Source organism: Bubalus bubalis, chromosome 2 (genome assembly GCF_019923935.1).
Source record: "Bubalus bubalis isolate 160015118507 breed Murrah chromosome 2, NDDB_SH_1, whole genome shotgun sequence".
In the NCBI taxonomy this organism is placed as follows: domain Eukaryota; kingdom Metazoa; phylum Chordata; class Mammalia; order Artiodactyla; family Bovidae; genus Bubalus; species Bubalus bubalis.
This window is the reverse complement of record NC_059158.1, coordinates 65,803,556-65,823,735: the sequence shown is the minus strand read 5'-3', so window position 1 is coordinate 65,823,735 and position 20,180 is coordinate 65,803,556. Positions and strand designations below refer to the sequence as shown.

The following is a 20,180-nucleotide window of genomic DNA, read 5'->3' as shown; positions in this document are numbered from 1 at the left end:
ATGGTATCACACCTCACACATCAACCCCTATAATCCTACCAAGAACCAGTGAATGCTCATTATGATTAAGACTACATGAAGCAGTATCACACAGCACAAAGAGCATGGTACCAAGAATCAAGAAGACAGTATCCTAGTTCCAGTCTTTTTCTATGCAACTTTGGTATAATTACTTAACCCTTGAGTAGTTTGAAGTAGCTAATTTCTAAGGCTCTATCTAGGTAAAAAGACTAAAATTCTCCTTTATTATAACCACTGCCATATTTTTCATTCAAGTATTATGTTAGCTATTATTTTGAAGATAAGGTCATCTTTCATACATGCAGAATCATTTAATCAGTCACGTTTACAGAGTTCCCTACACTAAGTGTAATACTAGACTAAATGCTGAATATTCCAAGGTAGGATCTCACGTCAATAGTTGGGTTAGCATCACAAATTCACTAAAATATAATTTCTCTTAATATAGAAAGTATAAATACTATGTGAGTTTGAGCCTCAAAATGAAAATGAGTATTTTCAAAATTGGTAAATATGACATACTATCTATTACATAATGGAGAGGCAGGGGAGCGTGAAGACAGACTAGGAAAGAAATTAGGGTTGGTAGAGATTAAACTATGAAGGATCAGAGAGAAAGTGTAGAGGTAAACTCTGTCATGAAGGACAGAAAGTGCCAGGAAGAACAAGCTCACTGTTCTTTACCCAGAAAAATGGTTTTCACTGTTTTGGCAAAGTGCACAATATAGTAGAAGTAGAGACAAGAACTGATGCCTTTGAATTGTGGTGCTGGAGAAGACTCTTGAGAGTCCCTTGGACAGCAAGTTAATCCTAAAGGAAACCAACCCTAAATATTCATTCGAAGCACTGATGCTGAAGCTGAAGCTCCGATACTCTGGCCACCTGATATGAAGAGCTGACTCACTGGAAAAGATCTTGATGCTGGGAAAGACTGAAGGCAGGAAGAGAAGGGGACGACATAGGACGAGATGGTTGGATGGCATCACTGACTCAGTGGACATGAGTTGGAGCAAACTCTGGGAGATGGTGAAGGACAGGGAAGCCTGGCGTGCTGCAGTCCATGGGGTTGCAGAGTCAGACAAGACTGAGCGACTGAATAACAAATAGAGAAATCCAACAGCCATCACTGAATAATTTTAATTATTAGTGCTGTCACCCAAATAATTTTGTGACACCGGGGCCAGGGATTTAAAGCTGTGAGACAGCTTTCCATTTGTTTATGAAAATTCAGAAAATAATCTCTACTGAGTAATTTGGTTTGGAGATCAAATGAGATAACTAAAGAACATGAAAACGCCTAGCATTGAGAGTAACATAATGTAAGCACTGAGTAAGGGTTATTCTTCTGCTCCTTGAGCTGCAGTTAAATTAGTGAAGCTTTAAATGCTTTTGGATTAAAAAAAAAAAAAAAAGCCCAGTCATATATCAGAGACAATGCAAAGATAAGAGTACAGCTCTGGGCCAGATTTAAATCCTGGCTGTGCTACTTCCTTGCAGTGTGAGTCGGTCAGGTTACTTACCTTCCCTGAGCTTCTGTATCCACACTGGTAAATGAGAACAATCATCACGTAGGGATACTGTGAGAACAAAATGAGTGATACTTAGAGGATTAAATTAGATAAAACTTATACTGCAGTATCTGGTAAACGGGGATCTCTCAGCAAACATTAGCTCTCGATTACCCTAGCCAAAATTTTCAGTTTGGACAAAGCCCCTATTAACAGTTAAGGTCAAATTTTCTCTTGGCTCCCACCTCAAGTTTTGCCAGCTGGGCCTTGCTTCAGCTGCACACAAGGACCCTTGTACATTTATGATTGAAGGTAAGAACTAGGAATGAACTAAGTTCAGCTTCTGCCTCAGAACTTTTACCTTATCTGCTCCACCTTCAGCCTTGGCAAGGTTTAACACCTGAACGCCTACTTCAGTGTGTGCTTTCTGGCACCCAGAGCTTGTGTAGAATCAATGACTGTGTAATTAATTACACAAGGTTATGGTCATACTTAATTAGCACGGCATCTTGATTTATAATTAATCATTGAATGTTCTCTTTCAAATAAACACTTTAGATGTAACTTGGAGTGAAAATCTCCCCGTGTGCTTTACATGTTGAATTCTATCCATCAGTTTAAGCATGAATTTGCCTTTAGAATCCAAGTATTTCTTACGTGATACTTGCTGTAAGGATCCTCTTTCTACTGCAGAGAAGATGCTGAAATTGGTATGAATGTGCATGCAACTAAAAATGATATGTAACTTGAAATTCCAAAGCCATATTTTTATCTTGACAGCCAGTCACATCGCTTCATTGCCACATTGCTAGAACCTACATTTACTGACAATTGTTTTCTCAATCAAATGTGTGATGCAATAAATCCATGCAAAAAACATTAGAAAAAATAAACATGGCACCATATTTCAGGTTTGTTTTTGAAAATGTTATCCAATAGTGCACAGTTTCAGTCTGTGAGAATAATAAAATTTTATCATCACCACTGATCCCCAAAACTTTAAATCCAGGAGATAAAGAGGAACTGTTGTTAACTTACTAATGGAGTTAATGATGTGACAGCAACTTAATCATGAGTTGGTCTCTGCTGTATACCTGACAGAAACTATTTAATACCTTAAATAAGTAGTTTAACATGAGGCTGGGAGCAATTGGGCAGTTGACAAAACTGAGAAATAAATGATTCTGAACTACAATTTTTTTTTCTTTAAAAAAAAATTTATTTCCAATTGAGCGATAATTACAATATTGTGTTGATTTCTGCCATACGTGGATGGCATACCTATGGATCAGCCATGGGTATACATCTGTCCCCTCCCTCTTGAGCCTTCCTCTCACCTCCATCCCATCCCACCCCTCCAGGTTGTCACAGAGCTCTGTGACACTTGCTCTTTAGTATTAAAAACTTTGCAATTTCCCCATGACATTTCCATTTTTATGAATCGTATCATTAGGAGGGCTTCAGTTGTCCTATTAATTTGAGAGTGCAGGAGCTGCCTGGATTTTGAAGCTTTGGAAGCAAGAGCTGTGGTTAAACTTGAGTTTCTAGCAGATTTCAGGATATAATAAAGAGTGATGACACAGATTCCAGCTGCCGGATCCTGGAGATTCTGTGGGACCCTTAGGGACTGAGAAGAGGTAGGTGAGAAGCAAAGCATGCAGAACAAGGAAGATATAAACATTGGACAGTAAAGCAAAGTAGATGGTTTAATTATTTTTTTTTTCTTTTAAGGGGCAGAGTGAAGCAATTAGGAGAGTCTGGAATATGCCCCTGAGTGATAATCTTGACAAACTTATGAGATCAGGTCAGATTTATTGATGGTGCCCATCAGCTTTCCATAAGCCATTTAAAAAGTAATACATTGTCAAAATATGTTTAAAATCCTCAGGTTGTTGGTTCTGTAGCTTAAAGTGTGAAAGGAAGAAGCTGAGTAAATGGATAACTAATAATTGAAATAGCTTGAAGAAGAAAAAAAGGCGCAGATTTTGTATCTCTGAAATAGGATCCCATTAATGTGAATGCAATTTGCTTTTTCTCAATCTGATGATGACTTTGTTTCTACAGACCAGTTTCCAGAATGTACTGTCTGTAGCCCTGATTACCACCTAAGTTGCTACTCTGAATCTTTCCTATATAGAAATTTGATATTCAAGAGTGTTCAAAGTCATGGACTTCCCTGGTGACTCAGGGATTAAGACTCCTTGCTTCTCCTGCAGGGGACATGCATTCCATCGCTGGTTAGGAAACTAAGATCCCACATGCAGCATGGTATGGCCAAAAAAAAAAAAAAAAAAAGACAGTTCAAAATCAAATCTTTCTCTGTGACCATTGGATAGTGCCCTCTGCAAACTACCTTGCATAGTTCTTCTGCTGGGCTCCCATAGCTATTGTGAATATAAATACAGTTGACCCTTGAACAACACGGGTCCACTTGTAAACAGATTTTTTTCAGTAAATGCATTACTGCAGTACTACATGATCCAAGGTAGGCTGAACTGGTGGATGAGGAACCACTGCTTTGAAGGACAGATTATAATGCTGTATAGATTTTCAGTTGTGCAGGGGTTGGCATCCCTAATCCCTGCATTGTTCAAGGGTTGACTATAGACACATTTTTAAAAATATAAATTTATTTAATTGGAGGTTAATTACAATATTGTATTGGTTTTGCCATATATCAACATGAATCTGCCATGGTATACACGTGTTCCCCATCCTGAACCCCCCTCCCACCTCCCTCCCTGTACCATCCCTCTGGGTCGTCTCAGTGCACCAGCCCTAAGCATCCAGTATCATGCATCGAACCTGGACGGGCGATTCGTTTCATATATGATATTATAAATGTTTCAATGCCATTCTCCCAAATCATCCCACCCTCTCCCTCTCCAACAGAGTCCAAAAGACTGTTCTATACATCTGTGTCTCTTTTGCTCTCTCGTATACAGGGTTGTCATTACCATCTTTCTAAATTCCATATATATGGGTTAGTATACTGTATTGGTGTTTTTCTTTCTGGCTTACTTTGTATAATAGGCTCCAGTTTCATCCACCTCATTAGAACTGATTCAAATGGATTCTTTTTAATGGCTGAGTAAAATTCCATTGTGTATATGTACCCCAGCTTTCTTATCCATTCGTCTGCTGATGGGCAGCTAGGTTGCTTCCATGTCCTGGCTATTATAAACAGTGCTGCAATGAACATTGGGGTACACCTGTCTCTTTCAATTCTGGTTTCCTCAGTGTGTATGCCAGGCAGTGGGACTGCTAGGTCATAAGGCACTTCTATTTTCAGTTTTTTAAGGAATCTCCAAACTGTTCTCCATAGTGGCTGTACTAGTTTGCATTCCCACCAACAGTGGAAGAGGGTTCCCTTTTCTCCACACCCTCTCCAGCATTTATTGCTTGTAGACTTCTGGACCGCAGCCATTCTGACTGGTATGAAATGGTACCTCATTGTGGTTTCAATTTCCATTTCTCTGATAATGAGTGATGTTGAGCATCTTTTCATGTGTTTGTTAGCCATCTGTATGTCTTCTTTGGAGAAATGTCTATTTAGTTTTTTGGCCCATTTTTTGATTGGGTCGTTTATTTTTCTGGAATTTAGCTGCAGGAGTTGCTTGTATATTTTTGAGATTAGTTGTCAGTTGCTTCATTTGCTATTATTTTCTTCCATTCTGAAGGCTGTCTTTTCACCTTGCTTATAGTTTGTTGTGCAAAAGCTTTTAATTTTAATTAGGTCCCATTTGTTTATTTTTGCTTTTATTTCCAATATTCTGGGAGGTGGGTCATAGAGGATCCTGCTGTGATTTCTGTTGGGTTGCATTCTTATACACTAATAATGAGAAAATGGAAAGAGAAATCAAGGAAACAATTCCATTCACCATTGCAACAAGAAGAATAAAATACTTAGGAATATATCTACCTAAAGAAACTAAAGACCTATATATAGAAAACTATAAAACACTGGTGAAAGAAATCAAAGAGGACACTAACAGATGGAGAAATATACCATGTTCATGGATTGGAAGAATCATTATAGTGAAAATGAGTATACTACCCAAAGCAATTTATAGATTCAATGCAATCCCTATCAAGCTACCAACGGTATTTTTCACAGAGCTAGAACAAATAATTTCACAATTTGTATGGAAATACAAAAAACCTCAAATAGCCAAAGCTATCTTGAGAAAGAAGAATGGAACTGGAGGAATCAACCTGCCTGACTTCAGGCTCTACTACAAAGCCACAGTCATCAAGACAGTGTGGTACTGGCACAAAGACAGAAATACAGATCAAGGGAACAAAATAGAAAGCCCAGAGATAAATCCATGCGCTTATGGACACCATTATCTTTGACAAAGGAGGCAAGAATATACAATGGATTAAAGACAATCTCTTTAACAAGTGGTGCTGGGAAAACCGGTCAACCACTTGTAAAAGAATGAAACTAGAACACTTTCTAATACCATACACAAAAATAAACTCAAAATGGATTAAAGATCTAAACATAAGACCAGAAACTATAAAACTCCGAGAGGTGAACTACAATTAAATGCAATTTATGTAAAAAAATATAATTTTGGAGTAAAATTTAGTCATGTATTTTAGAACTTATATCCTATGATGGGTATGTTTTAATGTTCAGATCAGATCAGATCAGTTGCTCAGTCGTGTCCGACTCTTTGCGACCCCATGAATCGCAGCACGCCAGGCCTCCCTGTCCATCACCAACTCCCGGAGTTCACTTGGACTCACGTCCAACAAGTCAGTGATGCCATCCAGCCATCTCATTCTCTGTCGTCCCCTTCTCCTATTGCCCCCAATCCCTCCTAGCATCAGAGTCTTTGCCAAATCAGAGGGCAGACACACTGAAACCATAATCACAGAAAACTAGTCAATCTAATCACACGGACCACAGCCTTGTCTAACTCAATGAAACTAAGCCATGCTGTGTGGGTCCACCCAAGACGGGCGGGTCATGGTGGAGAGTTCTGACAGAATGTGGTCCACTGGAGAAGGGAATGGCAAACCACTTCAGTAGTCTTGCCTTGAGAACCCCATGAACAGTATGAAAAGGTAAAATGATAGAATACTGAAAGAGGAACCCCCCAGGTTGATAAGTGCCCAATATGCTATTGGAGATCAGTGGAGAAATAACTCTAGGAAGAATGAAGGGATGGAGCCAAAGCAAAAACAATACCCAGCTGTGGATGTGACTGGTGATAGAAGCAAGGTCCGATGCTGTAAAGAGCAATATTGCATAGGAACCTGGAATGTTAGGTCCATGAATCAAGGCAAATTGGAAGTGATCAAACAGGAGATGGCAAGAGTGAAAGTCAACATTCTAGGAATCCTCGAACTCAAATGGACTGGAATGGGTGAATTTAACTCAGATGACCATTATATCCACTACTGTGGGCAGGAATCCCTTAGAAGAAATGGAGTAGCCATCATGGTCAACAAGAGTATGAAATGCAGTACTTGGATGCAATCTCAAAAATAACAGAATGATCTCTGTTCGTTTCCAAGGCAAACCATTCAATATCACAGTAATCCAAGTCTATGTCCCAACCAGTAATGCTGAAGAAGCTGAGGTTGAACCGTTCTATGAAGACCTACAAGACCTTTTGGAACTAACACCCAAAAAAGATGTCCTTTTCATTATAGGGGACTGGAATGCAAAAGTAGGAAGTCAAGAAACACCTGGGGTAACAGGCAAATTTGGCCTTGGAATACGGGATGAAGCAGGGCAAAGTCTAATAGAATTTTGCCAAGAGAATGCACTGGTCATAGCAAACACCCTCTTCCAACAACCCAAGAGAAGACTCTCCACATGGACATCACCAGATGGTCAACACCGAAATCAGATTGATTATATTCTTTGCAGCCAAAGATGGAGAAGCTCTATCAGTTCAGTTCAGTTCAGTCGCTCAGTCGTGTCCGACTCTTTGCGACCCCATGAATCACAGCACGCCAGGCCTCCCTGTCCATCACCAACTACAGGAGTTCACTCAGACTCATGTGCATCGAGTCAGTGATGCATGCCATCCAGCCATCTCATCCTCTGGCGTCCCCTTCTCCTCCTGCCCCCAATCCCTCCCAGCATCAGAGTCTTTTCCAATGAGTCAACTCTTCACATGAGGTGGCCAAAGTACTGGAGTTTCAGCTCTAGCATAATTCCTTCCAAAGAAATCCCAGGGCTGATCTCATTTAGAATGGACTGGTTGGATCTCCTTGCAATCCAAGGGACTCTCAAGAGTCTTCTCCAACACCACAGTTCAAAAGCATCAATTCTTTGGCACTCAGCTTTGTTCACAGTTCAACTCTCACATCCATACATGACCACTGGAAAAACCATAGCCTTGACTAAATGGAACTTTGTTGGAAAAGTAATGTTTCTGCTTTTGAATATGCTATCTAGGTTGGTCATAACTTTCCTTCCAAGGAGTAAGCATCTTTTAATTTCATGGCTGCAATCACCATCTGCAGTGATTTTGGAGCCCCCCAAAAATAAAGTCTGACACTGTTTCCACTGTTTCCCCATCTATTTCCCATGAAGTGATGGGACCAGATGCCATGATCTTCATTTTCTGAATGTTGAGCTTTAAGCCAACTTTTTCACACTCCACTTTCACGTTCATGAAGAGGCTTTTTAGTTCCTGTTCACTTTCTGCCATAAGGGTGGTGTCATCTGCATATCTGAGGTTATTGATATTTCTCCTGGCAATCTTGATTCCAGCTTGTGTTTCTTCCAGTCCAGTGTTTCTCATTATGTACTCTGCATAAAAGTTAAATAAGCAGGCTGACAATATACAGCCTTGACGAACTCCTTTTCCTATTTGGAACCAGCCTGTCATTCCATGTCCAGTTCTAACTGTTGCTTCCTGATCTGCATACAGATTTCTCAAGAGGCAGGTCAGTGGTCTGGTACAGTCAGCAAAAACAAGACCGGGAGCTGACTGTGGCTCAGATCATGAACTCCTTATTGCCAAATTCAGACTTAAATTGAACAAAGTAGGGAAAACCACTAGACCATTCAGGTATGACCTAAATCAAATTCCTTATGATTATACAGTGGAAGTGAGAAATAGATTTAAAGGACTAGATCTGATAGAGTGCCTGATTAACTATGGACAGAGGGTAGTGACATTGTACAGGAGACAGGGATCAAGACCATCCCCATGGAAAAGAAATGCAAAAAAGCAAAATGGCCATCTGAGGAGGCCTTACAAATAGCTGTGAAAAGAAGAGAAGCAAAAAGCAAAGGAGAAAAGGAAAGATAAAAGCATCTGAATGCAGAGTTCCAAAGAATAGCAAGGAGTGATAAGAATGCCTTCCTCAGCAATCAATGCAAAGAAATAGAGGAAAACAACAGAATGGGAAAGACTAGAGATCTCTTTAAGAAAATTAGAGGTACCAAGGGAACAGTTCATGCAAAGATGGGCTTGATAAAGGACAGTAATGGTATGGACCTAACAGAAGCAGAAGATATTAAGAAGAGGTGGCAAGAATACACAGAAGAACTATACAAAAAAGATCTTCACAACCCAGATAATCATGATGGTATGATCACTCAGCTAGAGCCAGACATCCTGGAATGTGAAGTCAAGTGGGCCTTAGAAAGCAGCACTATGAACAAAGCTAGTGGAGGTGATGGAATTCCAGTTGAACTATTTCAAATCCTGAAAGATGATGCCGTGAAAGTGCTACACTCAATATGCCAGCAAATTTGGAATACTCAGCAGTAGCCACAGGACTGGAAAAGGTCAGTTTTCATTCCAATCCCAAAGAAAGGCAATGCCAAAGAATGCTCAAACTACTGCACAATTGCACTCACCTCACACGCTAGTAAAGTAATGCTCAAAATTCTCCAAGCCAGGCTTCAGCAATACGTGAACCATGAACTTCCAGATGTTTAAACTGGTTTTAGAAAAAGCAGAGGACCAGAGATCAAATTGCCAACATCCGCTGGATCATGGAAAAAGCAAGAGAGTTCCAGAAAAACATCTATTTCTGCTTTACTGACTATGCCAAGCCTTTGACTGTGTGGATCGCAATAAACTGTGGAAAATTCTGAAAGAGATGGGAATACCAGACCACCTGACCTGCCTCTTGAGAAATCTGTATGCAGGTCAGGAAGCAACAGTTAGAAGTGGACATGGAACAACAGACAGGTTGCAAATAGGAAAAGGAGTACATCAGGGCTGTATAATGTCACCCTGCTTATTTAACTTCTATGCAGAGTACATCATGAGAAACGCTGGGCTGGAAGAAGCACAAGCTGGAATCAAGATTGCCAGGAGAAATATCAATAACCTCGGATATGCAGATGACACCACCTTTATGGCAGAAAGTGAAGAGGAAGTAACAAGCCTCTTGATGAAAGTGAAAGAGGAGAGTGAAAAATTTGGCTCTAAGCTCAACATTCAGAAAATGAAGATGAGGGCATCTGGTCCCATCACTTCATAGGAAATAGATGGGGAAACAGTGGGAACAGTGTCAGACTTTTTTTGGGGGGGTGCTCCAAAATCACTGCAGATGCTGATTGCAGCCATGAAATTAAAATATGCTTACTCCTTGGAAGGAACGTTATGACCAACCTAGATAGCATATTCAAAAGCAGAGACAGTACTTTGCCAACAAAGGTCCGTCTAGTCAAGGCTATGGTTTTTCCAATGGTCATGTATGGATGTGAGAGTTGGACTGTGAACAAAGCTGAGTGCCGAAGAATTGATGCTTTTGAACTGTGGTTTTGGAGAAGACTCTTGAAGAGTCCCTTGGATTGCAAGGAGATCCAACTAGTCCATTCTAAAGGAGATCAGCCCTGGGTATTTATTGGAAGGACTGATGCTAAAGTTGAAATTTCAATATTTGGCCATGTCATGCGAAGAGTTGACTCATTGAAAAAGACTCTGATGCTGGGAGGGATTGGGGGCAGGAGGAGAAGGGGACGCCAGAGGATGAGATGGCTGGATGGCATCACTGACTCGATGGACGTGAGTCTGAGTGAACTCCAGGAGTTGGTGATGGACAGGGAGGCTTGGCGTGCTGCAATTCATGGGGTTGCAAAGAGTCGGACACAACTGAGTGACTGAACTGAACTGAACTTTGCCAAATATTAATTTCGAGACTCAATCACTGACCTTTTGGTTAATGTGTTCTATGAATATGACAGCCATATACCACAGTTAAGACATAGCAATCATCAAAGTTGCATACCCCATACAGTCCCATCTCCAGCTCACTTGCTTTCCAGGTTTGTGAATCTTATGTAAGAGGCTGACCAGAACCTACACCAAGAACTTGTCTATCCATCTTACTTCTGCAAAGAAAGAAGTAGAAAGATAAGGGTCAAGGTGTGTGCACTTACTTGTAAATGAGATATGGCCCTTTATAGCTAGGTTCCTAACTAGATTGCTAATTTATCCTATTTTGTTATTTTCAGGTCAGAATGACAGGCTGAAAACTTCTTTGGAAATGCAACATTTCAGTTAGGCATGCTTGAAATGTTAACTACAGCAATGGGTACAGAAAGTTCAGCTCATACAAGAAAAGAATGCAATTTAATATACTTAAAGCAACTTTCCACTATGAAAATTAACACAAGAGCAGAGTCAATAAATATTTTTCAATAGGACCAAATAACTCAAAAATCATTTCTCACTGAAGATTAAAACATTTAAGATTTCAAACTGATTCTTTTCCCCAAAGGGGGAGAAAGAGGTCATAGTGTACCTTTAGAAAAAAGAAAGCAAGGTGTCTGTTTTGAAATTCAGGCCAAGACAATCAAATGAAATGATGGTTCATGCTCAAGTGACTATAAAAAAGGGATGAAGAACATATATGAGTTACACTACTTTAAGGATTATTCATTCACAAGTCTTTACAAGTAACACAGGTGAAGTCTCCCAGAGGCAAGTCATTATAATAGAAAAGTGGACATGATTTCATGCACATTAACTAGCAGATTATGGTTCACTGTCTGATAGAACTTGAGCTTGGCTTAGAAAACCTGATGGTATATAATAGACTTTATCATTTTCGTATCAATGACACAGCATTTGTAAGTTCAGTTCATTTCATTCTTTATAACCTACTTGTCTTGATTGGATCTGTAAACTCTTAATATACAATCAAAGAACAAAGCAAGACAGGCAGACCAGAGAAAGGAAAAGCTCTAGCTAGCCAAATTAGGCTCTGTCAAGCTCTCCTTGTGAAATACTAATTTGTATACTTCTACTTCTCATGTATGCCAAGTTTGTTTTTGCCTTCTGGGGCTTTACCTTCACTGTTCTGTCCATTTCTGGTTTCTTTTCATCCTTCAGGTCTTATAGAGGCCTTCCCAGATGACACTTTCCAAAGTGGTGCCCCCAAGCAGCTCTTTACTCCTCAGCCCATCATCCCGTATATTTCCCTATCACCGTCAGAAGTTTCCTCCTTTTCTGTCCATCATTGTTAAGATGAGAACTTAAGTGTAAAGTGGAAACTTCTTTATTTTGCTATTATACCCAGGAATCTATATATATTTGCTGAATGAATTAATTAGCAGAAAAGAAGAAAATGATTAGGAAGACTGCCAATGACTAACTGGAGAATCCAGGATGGAAGTCATGGGAAGCCTGTGTGTCAAGTTCCATGGTTACCTCTTGTAAAGAAAAGGAAGGGAAAATTAAGAGATAAGTTGAATAAACAAAAGGAATAGGAGTCTAACAGAAAGGAAGGAACACCTTATTTTAACTCTAAGGTACTGTTTTAATGTGAAAAGTGTTAGTTGCTCAGTCACATCCAACTTTCTGCAACCCATGCCCGCCAAGCCCCTCAAGCCCCTCTTTCATCGAGTCACAGTCAGACATGACTGAGCAACTAACACTTTGACTTTTCACTGTTGTAATAACTGAGGAAACACAGGCTTGGTAAGGGTATTGCTACTTTAAACTACATTGATCTCATCTGGCCAATACCTGGGCTTCCCTGGTAGTGCAGCTGGTAAAGAATCCACCTGCAATGCAGGAGACCTTGGTTCGATTCCTGGGTCGAGAAGATCCTGCGGAGAAGGGATAGGCTACCCACTCCAGGATTCTTGGGCTTCTCTGGCGGTTCAGATGGTAAAGAATCCAACCCGCAATACAGGAGAGCCTGGTTTGATCCCTGAGTTGGGAACATGGCCTAGAGGAGGGCATGGCAATCCACTCCAGTATTCTTGCTTGGAGAATCCCCATGGACAGAGGAGCCTGGTGGGCTACAGTCCAGAGTCAGACATGACTGAGCGACTAAGCACAGCACAGCATCAGCCAATACTTACTCAACTGCATCAGACTCTCAAAACTATCACCATAGCACTGTGCCAATTACAACCCATAAAGCCAGGTTCTGACTTAATTTTCTGGACTCAATCTTCCCTTAACTCTAGGTTTCCAACTGTTTTTTCTCCTGAATAAACACCAGAGCCCTAGTCCTATGGTAGTGAGCATCTACTATTTTGCTATTTGGGGTGGGGGAGGCGGTGGTTTAAGAAACTGGGAACACTAGCACAATAGAACAAACAGTTGATTAAATTATGACTTAAACCAGTACAAAGTTCACTCTAAGGTTCTGGAAGGCAGGGGTAATCTCTTTCATTGTCAACAGTTCAGACATGTGCTCTCAAACTGACTGAATAGAGGACACTTTGTGCTCAGAAATCCTGCATTAGCTCTATCTAAAAAATAGTAATTACAGTAAATAAAGATAAGATGGATTAATGGCAGCTAAGGAGTGATTTCCTTTCTTAATTACACTTAATATATGATGTAGATTTCTATTTCCTCTGAATATTTAATAACAAAATGGCCACTTTACCTAGGTTCCAAAGTATTCCGTAAAAAGGGAACTTTCCAAAAAATGAAGTCTGTGCTGGAATGAATGATAGAAACACAAATTTAGCAAGCACATTAAAATATAAAGAGCTTTACAAGTTAACTTTACAGGATGTGATTTAATTGGCTATTTTATTGGTAATTTGAAAGGTTAGTATTAATTACATCAATTTAGGGGGAAAGTGATTGTTTTTTATCAGTATGAAAGGCAAGGAAAGCCTTACAGCTTTTCACCTTTTGACTGGTAGATTTTTTAAAAAAATTTATTTTAATTGGAGGCTAATTACTTTACAATATTGCAGTGGTTTTTGCCATACATTGACATGAATCAGTCATTGATTGGTAGATGTTTTCACTTGAGAACATAAAGTTTTCAAAATGACATATCTGAGAAATGAGGTTAAAATTTTTAGATAGTTTCCTACATATAGAGTACCTTTTGGAATTAGCTTACTGTGTAACTTAAAACACACCTATTTAACAGTTTAAATTTAGAATTAAGGAATCAGTGTCCTGGCATAATTTCAATCTACTCTGTAGTTTATATACTTAAATTGGATATCTTTTCATTTTTAACATTTATTTTTATTTGACTGTGCCAGGTCTGATCTTCAATCTTCATCGCAGCATATGGTAGTTGCGGCATGTGGGATCTAGTTCTCTGACCAGGGTTTGAACCCCAGGCCTCCTGCATTGCAGCCTGGAGTCTTAACCACTGGACCACCAGGGAAGTCCCTTCATTCTTTAACAGGTATATACCCTTTTATAGCAATGCTGTTCTTAACTTGGATTTGGAAATAATGCTTTATACTCCTAAAGGTCAATTAAAATTCAGTAATCAAAGTAGCTGTATACTAACATTAATTACTATGCACTATATTTTAATAGTCATATCACTATACTTAACATTGTTTGGAGGGGTGTTTTCAATTCTAAATACATGCACATAAATAACATGCAAACATGTCCCATTAGCATTTTTAAAAAATCTTTGGACCATTCCACTTGAAAATGAGTAATCCATTAAATAAAAACAACAAATAAACTTAAAAAAGATATTCCACTTTACTAATAAGCAAAGATATGCAAATTAAAACATTTATGTTTCATCTTTTAAAGAGGCAAAGATGCGTCAACAACAGTAAAATTGATATATATCAACAGTTTACCACAGGAGGAAATTATACTCAAATACACAATTGTAAGAGTAAAACTGATAAAATCTCATTGGAGGGAAATTTAATATGTTTAAAATGTATACACCCTTCCACCAAGCAATTTTACTTGTAAGAAATTATGCTATTTTTAAGGAGATAAAAGCCCAAGTTCACCAAGGTATTATTTATAATACAGGAATACTTCCTTTTATTGCGCTTTTCTTTATTGCACTTTGCAGATACTGCATTTTTTATAAATTGAATGTTGGTAGTAACTGCGTTATCAGATGATGGCTAGCAAGATTTTAACAATGAAACATTTTAAATTAATGTATGTGTTTTTTTAGACATACTATTATTTCACAGGTAACACACTACAGTGTAGTGTAAACATAACTTTTATATGCACTGGAAAATAAAAAAATTCATGTGACTCATTTTATTGTGATACCCACTTTACTATAGAGGCCTGGAACTGAATCAACAATATCTCCAAGGTATGCCTGTAATGAACAAGAAGAAATCTGCCTAAATGTTCATCCAAAAGAAACTTTTAAACTAGTTATGGTATACAAGGAGGCATTAAAAAGAATATCAAATAGCAGACTTTTTCTACTTGAGTGAAATAAATAGATTACAGGCAAGTATATATGTTATGATTACATTACTGTAGAGAAAACAACAAAAACAGTATGTTGCAGTATAAATTCAGAAGAAAATGAGAAAAGTTAAGACAAACAAGATGTTAAAAATAGGAGTTGTCAATCTACTTTTAACTTTATTTAAAAATTTGTTTGGGGGGAGGGGTAGAAAGACTCTCTGCAAAGAACAATCCCGTAGTACACCAGTCAGTCAGTCAGTTTAGGAATGTGAGAAAAAGACTGGGGCAAGATAAACTTGACAGCACTATGAAAGAGTGGCTTTTCTCTTCCCCTGAAGAGGGGTAAATAACGTCTTCACCCTTCCACATACTACCCCAATGGAAGTGTATATACTCAAAATGCCTGCTTTACCTTTGAGGATATTACTACTGACAAGTTATTACCGCTCTAGGATCCTAGTATTTCAGAGCAAACAGCATTTAATCTTACTTTCAACTGTTTACTGTGTATTTAGGTTCTTTCAAGTCTAAAACTATGTCATTAAAAAATTCCTGACCACTGGAAATTTTCAACAGATAGTGACAACTATTCCCTGCTTTAAATATAAACTGGAGAAACCATACACAAAATAGAAATATAGTCTTGTGGCACTTCAATTTCATTCCAGTATCTGAACTACAAAAAAATTATAACTAAGTTCACAGTAGCTTTCTTTTATCTTAACACAAGTTACCAGTGTATATATAAGAAGCTGTGAACAACAGAAGCTCTATGATATCCAGATACACAGCTCATGAGAAAAAGTCTTTACAATGCTAGTCAAAGAGCAAAACATCCACTTAGTTTTCAAATTAAATGTGCTCTGCCTTCCATGTCAGCTGCCAAGCAATAGGCTCTTTATGTCTTTCTCATTCATTACTGACTGATATAGCAGTTCTCAACATTTTCATTAGTTCTGTGATCATTCCGTGTTTTTCCCCTAATCTTTCAAATAAATCTGTCCATTTCCTTACTGATAAAAATTAGCAAGCTGATGGCACACAAGTTTCCTTTTAGCGCTTAACTTTTAAAAAATGTTATGCAACTTTATTTTCTACTTTTAATATTTTTTCTAGTGGAATATTTTTCAAAACATTTAAGCAAATCTTATTAATAGGTGACCTAGTATCAATGTGCTACTTAGATATATCTAAAATAAACTAAAGTTTATTTTAAACTAAGTTTAAACAAAAAAACTTCCATTTTACTGAATAAATTTCTGAGGATCCCAAAAAGAAATCATTCAAAATGTGATAGTCTAGTGTTTATTTTGTTACGGCAGTTACACTTGAATTTCAAAAATTTAAAACATATAAAAAGTGGTTAGGGACTAACATTTGTATCAACAGTTGATAAATGTCTAAGATTGTTTATTATACAGCAGGGTACAATGGTAGTGCTAATGCCAACAGGGCACCGTGGAAATTAGTCTAAAAATTATTATCAGGCTTTATACAAGCAACATCATTTGCTGCTGTTTTAGAATTTGGGGACACAGTCTGCTTCTAATGCTAAGCAGTCCATGAACACTTTTAATGTTATACAGTGTTATAGTAATTAGTTTGGCAAATGTTTCAAAATAAAGTAGAAATGTATTCATAACATCACAGAAATGCACATCCAGTTTTGTTTTCAATAAGAACCATAATAGGTACAGGTCAGAACTCTTCCCTATATGAAATAATTTACACACGATAAATGCTATAATATCACTATCTAAAATAATCACTAAATACAATTATTTTTCAGAAATAAACAAGCAAAGGCTTTTTTTCATTATCAAATATCAAAAACATAGAGAATGTATGTTTTTCAAACAAATGATATTCTAAAATTATTGGAATAATTTCAATGAATTCCGTAAATGTGCGACCTAAATCAACCAAGTATACTGAAGTACAACCATATTAAGAAATTGATGATCAGAAAATACAACCATATGAAATAAATTTATAATCCACAAAACTGTTTTTCAGGTCTTAAGGTCAAACAGTTCCACAGTTTACAGGTAAAACAGAGGCAACAAAAATGCGTGCTTGTCTTCAATAAGTAGTTATTTTATGCAGAGGATGTAACACTTTGCTTGTAGACAGCATGGTATGCATTTCTCAGCAAGACATAAGGAAAACAAGATTCCAAAAGATCCATTGTCAGGAATGGGGATTCCTGCACAATCTGAAAAATTCCAAAAATGTATTAATTCAAGTTATTTATAATGGAAACATTTACTGAAAATGAGTAAAGAATAATTTTATATTGCTCTTACTGGGAACACTTAAATTTTTACTTTTACTTTTAAAGTACTTTACTTTTACTTTAAAATCTGAAATGTAAATGTGCCATAGTGTATGCATTAAAACATTTTAAATCACTACTTCTCAATTAAATCAGTTAATCAACAGGAAATACCAAGCACTTGTATTGCCGTCAACAATATACCATTTATTTAAAATATGGTCCATATCATCAAGTCTAATTGGTAACACAACACTAAGCTAAAAAGCCAAATCAAACCGCAGACCATCTATGATTAAGTGGAAAGCTGTTAAATTCTAGAGTTTTCAAAAGACAAGAAAAATCAATGTAGGCTAAAGTAATCAAAGTCTATCTAAAAAAGGGATCTGAGCTACAAGTATGTGGAATCATTATTAGGCTAGACACAGACCTCTGCAGATAAAGGAAAGTATTCTAAGTGAGGAAACACACTACAGAAACAAGCACAGCTGGCTTCATGGCAGTAAAGAGAAGGAATTGACTAGGCACAGAAAGTTGTAAGAAATGTTATTAGATGGGTGAGATGGAGTCAGAAAATAGAACATTTAGAAAACTAGGAAGAGATGAAACTAGGAAGACTTGGAAAATATAAAGCCTGAGTGTTTCCCAATAGGTTGAAAAACTATTTATAGAAGAACACTCTACAGGTAATGGTGATTCATTCTGTTGTTTTCTGAGATCCTTACCACATGGCAGTCTTTTCAGCAATTATTAGAAAGTGTGTGGCTTGGGTGGAGTGACTATAAATTGTCAAAAAAGTACATCAACTCTTATTACTATTTAATGACTAAAATACCAAGAAAATACTACCAGGAGTGACTGGAACCTTTTTGTGATTAACAAAAATTAAAATAAGACTTACCATATCTAGCAGTAAATAAACAGATTCTCTATTTCGTGTAGTTGTTTTATCTGTCTCCTGGCCAATTTTCAGCAGACTGGAGGATGCAAGCTTAAAAGTATACATACATTTTAAGTAAATAAGTTTTTTTAAAATAAAACTCACTATATATTTATAGTGAAAACTTTCACAGTATATTTATCTTCAGTATGCTTCAACTTGCAACACATTTCAATAACAAGGTGAGCTTAGGTTCTATACTTTCAAGCAACAATTTAAGAGCTATTAAGGTATAAACAGACACAAAGATAATGAACGATACTGAAAAATTATTAGAATGATTTCCAATAATAATTATTGGAATAATAAATATTTGGTTAATCAAATATTCTTACTGGTCTTTAAAACTGATTTTTTTTAGAACAAGTTAAAAAAAAAGAACCACAACAATTTAAATTCTTTTTTCTCTTCCCAACATCTGTATTAACTATATTTCTTAATTTCCAAATAAGAAAATTTCACACTGAGTTTGAGTTAATACTACTACAGTGAGATTAAGACATTAGGTCTTGAAAGAAGGAAATAAAATGAAAAAGAAAAATTTTAACTCTTAATACTGTTTTCTTTGAAATAGATGTTATTTTATTCTCCAATTAATACTACATTTGCTTTAAAAATTAAAAAAGGAATTTTTAAAAGCTAACAGGATTTGTAACTTGAAAAGATGCAAATATTCTAGTGTTCTTATATCATAAGTGCGTCTTTTAAGTAAAATATGAAAAGGTATGCTGATAAAGGAAAGAGAGAGCTACACTACCACAGAAACTAAGAGCAATACTTCATGAGGCTAGAGTCAGCATTACTACCTTCTTTTGGCAGTGAGTAGTATTCTTATTTTTGAGTTTGTTTCCATTCACAGACTTTCTCCAAATAAATGGAAATAAATAAAATATATCCTTTTAGAGGGAACATTCATCCTTTGCCTCTATCTTTCTTTGTTTTGTTTTGTTCTCTTTCAAACACTAGGCAAAATTCTAGAGCAGTCCAAACATCAGCTCAGAAAAAAAAGTCATATTGCAGAGCTCTAGAAACAAGAGACTGCTAAGCCAAAGGGGAAAAATGCTAAGCTAACTGCTCTTTGATTTTAATACCCTGTCTTTACCTGTTTCTTCTTCCAAAAATAAATAAATTAAGAGAATTTACTTTGTTACACCCCAAAGTTGTGATTTTAAATTTTCTCTAAAAAAAAAAAAAAGTCATGAATTTTGCTTGATTATACATACCGCCAAAAATTCTTTAAGCCGATCTTCAATGCTTCCTTTGTGAATTGTAAACAAAGCTGCAGCGATCTGGTTGATGGCTTTGGCCAAGCAATGTATGTTGTTGCAGTGCCCTGAGAAAGTGCATATAGGGTTTGTGGTTTCTGTGTGACTTCAAAATATCAAATCTTTAATGACTTTATAATCTACATAAATAGTGGCATGATTAAAAACAGTTGGAGCATAACCTGCCTTGCCCTCTCTTCACTTTCATGAGAACTAGTGCTTTTAAAAATACTGTAGAAGAGAGCAACAACCATTGCTGTATTGAACAGGCACATTTTCAAAAACCCCTAAAAGAAACCATACATCAGTTTTACACTGTTTTGGAAACTTATTAAGTGCTTAGCTGCTTTACGAACATTTCCCCATTCAATCCTTTAAAATAATCCTAAGAGTTGGATAGTCCCTTCACTACCCCCTGCCACATACACATGCAGGCACCCATAGGCTCACATGTATACACTTCATATGTGTATGTGAAACTGGGGCTTAGAAAAAGAAAAATTCAGTCTTTTAGGATTACACATCTAGTAAGTAGCAAAACTTAATCCACTTCTTATT

General features: G+C 37.2%; 1 protein-coding gene across 3 annotated transcripts in view; it reads right to left on the bottom strand.

Moving 5' to 3' along the window:
• Positions 1-14,425: 14,425 nt before the first annotated feature.
• The window catches only part of NCKAP1 (NCK associated protein 1), a 108,543-nt gene continuing 102,788 nt past the window's right edge, over positions 14,426-20,180 (bottom strand). For all 3 annotated transcript variants that reach the window (XM_025273748.3, XM_006071782.4, XM_025273747.3), the window contains 3 exons: positions 19,581-19,690; positions 18,319-18,408; positions 14,426-17,357 (listed from right to left, as the gene is read on the bottom strand). In XM_025273748.3, coding sequence (XP_025129533.1) covers positions 17,241-17,357; positions 18,319-18,408; positions 19,581-19,690 — 317 coding nt within the window. In that variant the 3' untranslated portion in view covers positions 14,426-17,240. The remainder of the gene's footprint in view (positions 17,358-18,318; positions 18,409-19,580; positions 19,691-20,180) is intronic.